Source organism: Erythranthe guttata, chromosome 10 (genome assembly GCF_056151865.1).
Source record: "Erythranthe guttata isolate IM_541 chromosome 10, IM_541, whole genome shotgun sequence".
In the NCBI taxonomy this organism is placed as follows: domain Eukaryota; kingdom Viridiplantae; phylum Streptophyta; class Magnoliopsida; order Lamiales; family Phrymaceae; genus Erythranthe; species Erythranthe guttata.
The window spans coordinates 3914748-3926316 of NC_142542.1; the positions used below are offsets into that span (position 1 = coordinate 3914748).

The 11569-nt window shown below is 35.2% G+C and overlaps 2 protein-coding genes across 3 annotated transcripts; both read left to right on the forward strand.

Annotated features, from left to right (window-relative positions):
• The first annotated feature begins 144 nt into the window (after positions 1-144).
• Positions 145-2602, forward strand: LOC105950025 (F-box/LRR-repeat protein At3g26922). Of its 2 annotated transcripts, none has more exons than XM_012973346.2 (4): positions 145-308; positions 692-1534; positions 1914-2060; positions 2136-2602. In XM_012973346.2, exons 2-4 carry the CDS (start codon positions 698-700, stop codon positions 2430-2432), a joined length of 1281 nt encoding a protein of 426 aa, XP_012828800.1. In that variant the 5' UTR covers positions 145-308; positions 692-697; the 3' UTR covers positions 2433-2602. The 2 variants fall into 2 exon arrangements, with proteins under 2 accessions (XP_012828800.1, XP_088679950.1); XM_088823824.1 differs by having other exon boundaries at positions 170-308; positions 2157-2602.
• Positions 2603-5305: 2703 nt separating this feature from the next.
• Positions 5306-6531, forward strand: LOC105950021 (putative CCR4-associated factor 1 homolog 11). The gene has a single exon (XM_012973343.2). It carries the CDS (start codon positions 5499-5501, stop codon positions 6402-6404), a length of 906 nt encoding a protein of 301 aa, XP_012828797.1. The 5' UTR covers positions 5306-5498; the 3' UTR covers positions 6405-6531.
• Positions 6532-11569: the final 5038 nt, after the last annotated feature.

Here is an 11569-nt window from a genome sequence, read left to right on the forward strand (position 1 = left end):
AAAAAAAAAAAAAACTGAAATACATACATTAAAGTAATAATATATGGTAATTCTTTACTGTTCGTTTTTTGAAATTTTTAAAAGATAAAATATTTCGTGCAAATTTTTTGAAATATTTATTTCTAAATAAATAATTAAGAATATGTATCTTCCATTCACACACGGTGTAATTACAATCAACCTAGTATAATACTCCTAGCTGTGTTCCTCAGTTCTCTGTCCAGCAATCGCTAGGGTTTCTGTCCGAAGATCCAAGCTTCTTCGGTTAGAACCGAATTGAAATTCATACGAATCTCGAACCCAATAAGGTAAAGGTTAAAGATTTAATTTTTTTTTTCTTTTTCTAATTTGGTTCATGCGGCAAAAGTTCGAAGTTTTTTTTTTTTCTCTAATTTTGTCGGTGAACAAATAGCCTGATTTAATTTGCCGGTGTATGAATTTTCTTTCCCATAGCTGATGCATCAACAAGAAATCAAGTTTTGTTGTGGGTGGTTTCGTCGTTGATTATGCCAATTTTATTTGGACTGTAAACCCTAAAAGAATTAAGGATTTTATTTTTTATTTTTTTTAATGCTGGTGCTGTATGTTGTTGTGTGTCTCTGGCGTAGAATCCCTGTTTTTTCTGTGCTCAATTTGACTGCATTTTTTTGATTATTTACTTATAAATATATTTGGAGTATTGTATCTTAAGGAATATATGGGAGGAGGCGACGACGATGACCGGATAAGTAAATTGCCGGACGACATTCTCGTTGATGTAATAAGTCGCCTGTCACTTAAGGAAGCTGGTCGAACGAGTGTTCTTTCTCCCCGGTGGAAAAACGTGTGGAAACACACCCCGTTTCTCAATTTCGATGCAGACGATGTACTTCAGAAGATTATGGAGCACCATTCTTCCAAGGATTTAATCAAAATCGAGGCGCCCAAATACGTAGAATGGGTGAACTCCGTCGTCCGGGCCCACAAATCCCCCACGTTAAAAGAGTTCAAAATCCGTTTCCATCTGGACAATAAATACGAGAGCTCGATCACTCAATGGCTCGAATTCGCATTTTCCAAACAAGTCGAGCGGTTGGAGTTGAACCACGAAAATTTCATCAATCCGAACGAGTATTATTGTCTCCCCGATTTTAGTTCCTTTGCCAGCTGTAAGTCCCTCAAGGCACTGTCTCTCGTCAGTGTGCACGTGACAGACGGAGCGGTTGAGTTCTTTTTACGAAATTGCCCTCTCCTCGAAGAATTGACCGTGTGCTGCTCGCATAAGTTCTTGGATCTTGAAGTCTGCGGTCCGTCGCTCGTGTTGAAGCACTTGGATTTGCAGCACACTTACGATTTCAGAACGCTTAAAATCTGCGCGCCGTTTCTTACGTCGCTCAAGGTTCAGATTACAAAGGGGCTCTTGATTGAGAATGTTCCGATGCTGGTTGATTTATCTCTTACGAGTTATTCCGTAAAAGGACTGATTTCTGCAATCTCTTGCTGCTTTTCTCAATTGGAAGTTCTTTGCTTTTCGTTGACGAGCATTAATAAAGAGGTTAGCATAAACAAGAACTGAACTTTTTACTTCTCTCTTTATCTTTTTACTAATTTATAGCATTAATAATAATTATTAGGGTAAATTGCACTTAACCCCGTGTGGTTTGATCTTTTTTCACATGATCCCCTTTTACTTTCCATATAAGCACATAACCCCGTTGTGGTATTCGATTGCGCAAATAATCATGCTCGAACAAGAAAATTTTAAAAGCACACGGGGTTTATATGCTTATAATAAAGTATAAGGGGGGTACTGTGCTGATATAGAAAGTACAAGGGGGTCACGCGCAAACGGCCAAACCACAGGGGTTTAAATGCTACTTACCCTAATTATGAAAGTAATTAATCTCGTGTTTATTTTGTGATTGATTTCAAAGGTAATGAGTGAGCACGGCAATTTCCCCGAGATGCCTAAGTTGAAGAAGCTGTTCATCGAATATAAGACGTGCGGTTACGAAAGTCTTGTTAGATTGATGGCTTCTTTGATAAGAAAATCTCCGAGCTTGGAGGAATTTGCTTTACAGGTAGATCTAATCTTTTTTTTTTCGGGTTTTTTTTTTTTGGAAGTTTTTAATTTTTGGTGTGAAAATCATGTGCAGTATAATTATTTTCCACCGAAGGTTAGGAAAGATAGAGGAGTCGAGGAGGCTATGTGGTTTCCTAACAATCACGTTAAAGTCTTCAAGTTGAGCTCCGACTATAGTCGCGTGAGCGATGTTATGGTTTACATAGTTGGGGGCATTTTGGGGAATTGCGCCGGGCTTGAGAAAATTATAGTTGATACCTCCGATGGATATTTCCCCGTAAATGACCGACACAAAATTGAGAGGAGGAACAAGGCAAAGCAACAACTCGAACCACAAATACCTCACCACATTGAATTTGTTGTTCTTTAGCTTCAAAAAAGGAGAATCTATAGGCCATTAAGCTATCTGTTTTGGTCAAATTATGAGTTTAAACTCTATATTTTTCTTAAGTTTTAAAAATACTAATTTTTATTTCTGATTTGTATTTTTTTTCGAAATTGGTGATTTTGATTGAGCAGTTATGATTTTGGTTCGGCCTATGTTCACCTCTTAGAGAATGCAAACGTAAATCCCGCAAGGGAAAGTCTATCTTTCGACAACGGTCGCTAAGTCGAGCTTGTCACACATGATTAACCTAGTGTGGTTTACGTTTCTCGTATGATTTACAAGATATTATACAAGAGTGTAGGTTTATCCAGTGCATATATAAGATAGGTTGCAGCCTGCAGGTTCTTTCATTACCATGAAAAAAAATAGAAGAATGAATACGTAAATATTACATTTAAATAATAAATGCAAACGCAATATTACATTAAATTATCAATAATTTTTAGAATATGATTTTAGCAGGGGCGTTTATAAATGAAAAAATATTGTTAGGTTGATATCTCGTAAATCGTAATACCTAGTTTGGAGGGGCCGAGTGAAATTACTCTTACAATAAAATCGAAAACCCTAGGCGGCCGAAAGAAACTCTAAAATTACAACTTAAGCAATACGCAAAGGGGCCCCATACGCAAAGGAGACTCTAAATTACATTGAGGTGGTGTTTGTAAAAGCTTATCTAAAGTTATGGACTCTGAGTAAGTTGGTTTTAAGTGTTTCTTTCTAAAAGTTGAGGGTGTTTGTAAATTGACTGGAAAATAAATTTAAATAGAAAAAGCAGGATGATGGGTGTTTAACAAATTATAGTTTGATGTTGCTTATTTTAGGAGAAGCAAAAGTAAAAGTTCATTTTGCAAACATTTAAAAATAGATTATGAGCAAAAAAAAAACCTCATAATCTATTTGAAAAAGATTTTACAAAAACCACCTAAGTAGTTAAATAAAATCGCTAAAGTGCTTGAATAAATTTATTACCGACGAAAACGACGACGACTATATTTCTTTTCGGTGATGCGGCCAAGGAGTGCAGTGCAGATGTAATAGAGAGTCGCTTTTTAGGCCAACTTTTAGGGTAAATTATAACTATTCCTAAGGTATGGTCAAATTACCAAAACCCCCTCATGTTTGGGTAATTACAACTACTCCTCAATTATAAATCTTCTTATATGTCCACCCTTGCGGTTTCAAATTTAGTGGAATCTTCGAGATTATATGAAATATTACTTTTGTACCCGTTTTATCACATTCGAACTCCAAATTTTGAAGCAGCATGATCATAATATGTGTTTTTTGGGTTGTATATATCAGATTGTGGTGCATCATAAACTGTATGTTTACACAAAACGAGTACAAACTAAAACACAGTACCCGAAATCTAGATGATTGTTGAATTTGACACCACAAGGATGGAGGTGTAAGAAAAATTAATAGTTGAGGAGTAGATGTAATTATCTAAAAAAGATGGGTTTTTTCGTAAATTGACCATACCTCAGGGGTGGTTGTAATTTACCCTCAACTTTTATTTAGCCAAAATTAAGCCTACTTTTTTTCAACTGAAATGCTAATTGTAGCGGGACTTTTACTGAAATTGGTTTATTTGCAGCGGTAGTCTCATTTGTCAATTTTCTAACTTTCTAAAAAAAACCGAAACGCTGTCAACTAAAAAAAATCGAAAACTTAGAATTTGAAGCTCGTTCGACAAATTCAAAAACGAACAACGATTTCTTCAATGGCTGATCCGAATAACTTTTATATGGTAAAAAGAAAGAAAAAAAAAAAATTAAAAGTTGGTTTAATCGTGCTATACAGCACGAGGAGTATCAAAAAGGGGGAAAAGATTGAGTTACCCGTGCTGTACAGCACGGGAACTTGGGTTTTAATTTTTTTTTTTTTTTTTTTTTTTTTTTTTTTGTATTATTAATTTTTATATTCCTTTATATTATTAATTTTTATAATTTGGTAGGGTGATGATGGTGATTTTGACGAAAAATTTGATGATGAATGTACAAACGAGTACAATAATCCGAATATGTGTTATCATGTTCCTCAAATAATTAGAAAATTCGATATTTAGAAAAAAATATTAAAAAAAAAAAAAATATTAAAACTTCAAGTTCACGTTCTGTAGAACACGGGAACTTGAATAATCTTCAAGTTCCCGTGTTCTGCAGTACGGGAACCTCATGTTTTTTGAGTCCTCCGTTCTGTAGAACACGGGAACATGAAGATTATTCAAGTTCCCGTGTTCTACAACACGGGAGATTCATATCTAAATTTTTTTTATTTTTTTTCTGAAAATAAAAATTCAAAAAACAGTTTGAAGGTCCCGTTTTCTGGAGCACGAAAATTTGAATCTCCCGTTTTCTGGAGCACGGAAACTCGAAGAAAATTCAAGTTCCCGTGCTCTGCAGAACGGAGGATTCAAGCCGTTTGAATCTCCCGTTCCGCAGAGCACGGAAACTTGAATTTTCTTCGAGTTTTCGTGCTCCAGAAAACGGGAGATTCAAATTTTTTTACGAAATTCGAATTTCTAGAGAGTGTTTGGAATAGGAGAGAGAAATTGAAAAAAAAAAAAAAATGAAAAAGGTACCGCTGCAAATAAGCCAATTTCAGTAAAAGTCCCGCTGCAAATAGCAACACCCTTTTTTCAAGTATACCAAACTCAAAATTTTGAATGTTGAGATATATAAATTGATATATTTTGATTTGTATAAAAGTTTAACAACTAATATAAAAGACAATGACTGTATCTCGTACGGTGATTAAGAGGTAAGTAAATGTTTAGTATCAGTTTCAGTAGTAGATTAATCCTACAATTTACTAAGAAATTTGTGTTTTCTAATCAAAATATAGTTTTTTTTTATGCTAAACATTATATAAAAAAAATTAATGAAAGGGGTTTAAGAAACAGGTGATACTAATTTGGGGTTTATTTCTCAAATTACCAAATCTCCATCGTGCCCTAGTTTTTTTATTTTCCCCCAAATTCAACCATCACTATCACACACCTTCAATTTCGATCTGAACCCCCCCACCACCACCACCACCACCATGGCCACCGCCTACGATCCGCCGTTCTTCATCATGCCGCCGCCTCTCAGCCCTTCGTGGCCGCCGGTGGAAGCCAATTTCGACAATTCCAAAAAACCTATCTCGATCCGCTCAGTCTGGTACACAAACCTAGAGTACGAGTTCGCCCTAATCGCCGCCATCATCGACGAATTCTCCTATGTTTCGATGGACACCGAGTTTCCCGGCATAGTCGTCCGCCACCACCACCCCTACTCCGACCCCCTCGACCACTACCAAACCCTGAAATCCAATGTCGACGCGCTCAAGCTAATTCAGGTGGGGATCACGCTCTCCGACTCGTTCGGGAATCTCCCGGACCTCGGATTCACCGACCGCCGCTTCATCTGGGAGTTCAATTTCCGCGACTTCGACATCGCGCGTGACGACCACGCGCCGAACTCGATTGACCTCCTCCGCCACCAGGGGATCAACTTCGAGTCCACCCGCAAGTTCGGCGTCCCCACCTCCCGTTTCGCTGAGCTAATGATGTCGTCGGGCTTGCTGTGCAACGATAACGTCACCTACATCACATTCCACAGCGGCTACGACTTCGGGTATCTCATCAAGGCCATAACCGGGCAGGCCCTGCCCGAGACCCTGCCCGAGTTCCTGAACTTGCTCAGGGTCATTTTCGGTAACAGGGTTTACGATGTGAAGCATTTGATGAAATTCTGTCAGGGCCTGCATGGTGGGTTGGATCGGGTGGCGCATTCGCTCGGTGTGTACCGTGTTGTTGGGAAGTGCCACCAGGCCGGGTCCGATAGCCTGCTGACGTGGCATGCTTTTGAGAAGATAAGAGCAGTCTACTTTGACAATGGTGAGAAAGATGGTGTGCTGGACAAGTATGCCGGCGTGCTGTATGGGTTAGAGATCCTTGGTCTATAATTGGCTTCTCTAGTTTAGATGTATTGAAGTTTATTTTTCTATGATAATTTTTGGTGTTATTCCAGTTGTACAATAATTCCGTTGAATTAGTAAAGCCAATCCTTTTCTGATTGGTTATTTTCTTCTTTTTTTATCTAGTGCCTTTGCTTTCAATATGTTCATATAAAGAATTTAGCATGCGGTACGAGGATGCTACTTTTTTCTGATCTTGAATAGTAATACAAATTGCTTAGAAACCGAGACATACAATGCTGTTTCTTGGAATTTTAACGTTATATGAAGTGTATATATATTGGGTGGTTTGGGAGTTAAGTTTTATAATATGTTTCTTGAATTTGTAACAGCCGAAAAGATAATGGTAGACATTGGGATAGTTCGTGTTTAAGTTCCTGTTTATTAGGTGGCGAGTTCGTCTTTAAGACTTACAAAAGTTTGAGCGTGAAGCTTTGTTGTTTCGAACTTATTGCTAACTAAGTTATGTTAAACGATGTTGCGAAATATGATTATAGGGGAATGAAGAAATTTTGCGAAACGTGATGCTTTTAGAATTTCAAGAATCATCTGCTAGAGGTGCTTCTTGAACTGACGTGACTTCAAATAAGGTGTCAATGATCTTAGTTTGATCTTCAAAACTTCGTTTTTAAATCCTAAAAAATGTGTAAATATGTATCGTAATGTAGTTTACAATGTGTGCCAACTATATCCTTCTTAAAGATAATGCCTTGACCCTAATTGCTAATGCTTTACTTGTTCTATGCTCGTCGTCATTTTGGATATTCTTGAACAGCATTAATGATTATTATTCATTGTGCGTTGAAAGTTGTCAGTCACGACAATTGTTCCTTCGAAAGATGGAGTGTTGGATTAATGTGTTACTGTTAGTGTTCGTATCTTATTGTTGTTTCGTTCACGAATTTGAATGAGCTGATATGAACTTAAGATGGGTTTTCTTTTGTTTATCGGTAGTTTTTTTTTTGGTTAACACGGTTTATAGAAGTGCAGAAGATTATTCAAGCTCCAAATCTCTTGAAGGGCGAAAATAATTTTCCGATGCTTCGTTGAAACACTAATTTTTTATTGAATTAAAATTGGTTTCGTTTATTGAATTAAAATTATTCTTTTGTTTTGAAAAAAATCTGTCGAACCTTAATTATGGTTTCTGGAATATATCATTTGTTTATACGGAACCTGAGATACTGCTTGTGGTTTATGCTTAACCTAGAGAGGAAGTCTGTGGAAGCAGTTATGTGCACTCTGAACGAAAGCTTGAGTCGTTTCCTCTAGACGACATATTGCATAACAATCCACAAGCGTGATTGCGAAATGACAATTTTGAAGGCAGATTTCGACAGAGTTAATGCGGGAATGCCATGTAAGTAATAATTCTATCTTCTAAGTTTCGACTCAAATTCGAGGTGACTCGGCAGTGTTAAGTGGTAATCCCATTTGCAATTTCGACCTTTAATTTTTTTTTTCGTTATGCAGATATTTACATATGATGGACAATTCAATCTGTAACTTTCGTGGCTGTGCAGTGTTTGCAATTTCTTAGGTTGTCGGGGTGGGAAATGTATCTCGAATACACTTATGTCTTGATTTGCATAATTATGTCTTTTTACGTGTCAATTTTTAATGGCAGACCAGTCGGGTGAGCTGTTCCGCATGGCAAGTATGTAATTATGCAGAACTCGCCTTAGAGAAGAAAGAATCCTCATGTAAGGTAACTTGACTAACACAGCGCGGGCAATAACGTAAGATCTTATAACTTGAGAATTAGTTCTACGAGTTTCGCCCATATCTATTTATAGTAATCGTTGCTATTTTGAGCATGTATCTATTTTTGGCAGTTGTTATTTTCAGTCATTGTTTGGGCTATAGCAGCTCGTCTGAAACTACAATGTTCTCGTTGATTTATTAATTATGGAAAGTCGGGGGTCTTAGCCTAACCCCGCACTCGCCCTGTGGTTCTTTTGAAAAAAAGAAGGGAAAAAAAACATATTTTGTAAAATAGAGTTCAATCGAATTTGCAATTGAGCTAGTGTGATCTAAGTCTTACCCAAAGCTTGCCTAGTATCTGCTATTAAGCTAGTTAAAAGTGCTTTCCATTTCTATACGTTTCGTTTCCCATGGCAAATATTAGTAGTGAAGAAAGAATAGTTAAATATGAATTCCCTGGAAATTGTTTTTATTTATTTATTATTATTATTTTTTTTTTGTTACTTTGCATTAACCCTCGAAATTGAAGGCGGCTTTGGGGAGGAGGTTTGAGTGGATTCCTGTCTTGTGGGATCGGCAAAAACGAAAGCATGACTTGGCTGGAAAAAGACTATCCTGGTCTGTATGTATATGTATGTATGTATGGTCCATTGTTTTCTGTAAAGACAACAATCTAGTATCTGTCATATTTGCTTATGGATCATGTTTGTCTCCGCTGATTCTCGACCCTACCGTTTATTGATTCAGACCTCCATTATTTTCCTCGATCAAAAATAGCTGCTTTAATCCTTTATATGTGATTCATACTTGATTTTTTTTATAATTAAAATTAAATCCTGGAATTTTGTGACTCCAGAAATTGGAATTGTTAGATTTTGTATTTTTTTTTAATTTTTTTAATCTTTTTAGCAATTGTTGTGATTGTGTTGATGGTATATTATGTAGAGGTCTCAATCTTGAGCATATGGGTACCATGTGATAGATTCTTCCTTTCATAAATACTCTCACATGATTTCCCACCACATTTCTTTTTTTTCTTTTTATCCTCTCTTTCTAAAATATCCAGATCACGTTATTTGCTATTTATTTCTACTCCATTTTGTTATTACAAAATCTTTTTTTTTTTTTAATCTATATATCTATGTATTCCCAAAAAAAATTTCAAACACCACCTAAATCGAATTTAGATCGATAGTGAGACCACAAATTGTTAAACGGGATTGGTTTTTTTTTTTATAGAATGTGAAAATTAAAATATATGGTAATTATTACGGGTGAACAATTCGGACCCGTCAACCGATTGCACCCGAGAAAAACCGTCTTGCTGGAACCGGATGGATATAGCCATCAATAGGTTGGGTCTTGAAATGAAGAAGATTGCGGGTTCGAATTTAAGAAGGGTTCAAAACAGATTAATACACGTGAAATCATTCCCGACCCGCTATACACAACGACGTCGTTTTGTTTATATTATGCAATATAATAAATTAGTAATATGTTATACATAAATAAAGTATCTCATATATGTCAAACTTGTATCTATAGTTATATATTTTATTTTGAATCTTTTCTTATAATCTTTGTATTTAGTTACACATTTTAACATATATATGTTAATTTTAGTTTAAGATTTTATGCATGATCATTTATTTTCATATATAAATAGTTTCGCGTAAAATATATAAATTTATTAAAAAAAATGTTTAATTGATAATGAGTTTCAACCCTGTGAAGGCTGTGTTCTACTATAAACTCGCCATGAACACACCTATTCTAAACTCGTTGAAAATCCTTAAAATCAAGAACCGTTGTTTGATGTGTGAGTTTCGCTAAAACTCTCGGATTTATAACCTGCACTGACCCTTAATAATTACACGCATGTATCCGCAAAATGAGAAATTATCAATACACGTGTACGGTGAGATTTTAGTCCAATTCAATGAGCGTAATTTCCTCCGATTATGACAAATAAACTAATGAAAAAAAAACCCGAAAAATGGAGACAACCTTATTGGCCACAATGAATTGAAAAAAAGGTACATGAGAAATAAAAGAGCTCAACGGCCTCACATTTACTCAATCCCATGGACCTATTTTTCACTGTACCTACATTCATACAAAAGTAGGAGTTGCATTTATTCTTCATTCAATTTCCTTTACTTCTTTTGATATATCAATCAACTGGCATTATTTTTTAATTTTTTTATATAAATATATATACTATTATTTTTGTAAGCAATGTTGTCATAAGAGAGAAATGGACCGGTCACAAGAAAACTCCCAATCTTGGATATCCAGATACGGTACCGTTTTAGTAACAGCAATAAATTAAATTAGTAGATTATATATTTATAGATTGTGAATGATTCTCATGCACTAGTATAGATATATATCAACTCTTTCATAAATTGATTTGACTACTGCACCACTGCTTCAAAAAACATTTGTCTCGTGGTTAACTGTCTAATTCATCATACATTAATTAAACATCCAATTTTATTTTTTTTATTTTTTTTATCGAACTTTTAAAATTGTGTTTGTAATAAGACTAAAAAATAATTCATATTTCTCTTGCATGGAAAGATTCTGAAATTTTCATGACAAATAACATGACTCAGAAAATACCTTACAATATAATGATTATCTTTATTTGACCAATCAAAATCGATCGACATCTATATATACTATATATGCTCTTTTATGGAATTTAGATTGTACAATATTTATATGATCGGCCACCACAAACGAATCTAATTGCTACTACAGACATAAATTAAACGATCTTGACAAACATAATCTTTTAATAAAAAAGAAAAAACAGTCAAGATATGTCCTATATTAACCTTATATATTATTACAAATTATTTGTATTAGTAGTCGTGTACCAATTAAACCCTTGACTAACACATTTGCAGATAGCAGTGCGTTTTGGTATTTAAAATTCTAGCTACGCTGATGCTCATTCGCCCCAACTGCTAAATTAGTAATATATCGCGTATTTACATGTAAAATTAAATGATTGTATATCAAAATTTCTAACGCACAAAGGTTGAGTTTATAGAATCTAAAAGAGTAGGAGTATAATGTAATCTCTTAAATTTTAGTGTACAAATTGTTGTAAAATATATATTGGATAAATGTTACATAAATTATATTTTAATAAATTCTATTTAGCCCCACAAATAAATGAAAGACCTACCACACATGCCAAATATATTTGAATGTTAGAGAGAGAGAGAGAGAATGGCCCACCATACCCATTGATTGAAATAAGTAATAAACCCCTCTCTCTTATTATCACTACCTTTTAATGCTCCAAATTTCTTACCAACAAAACCGGCTTAATTCCACTTTGCACCCTTGAAATATACCATTTTGGCACTTTGCACCCTCGAAACAAATTAATAACACTTTGCACCCTCAAAACACAATAAATCATTCACAATGCT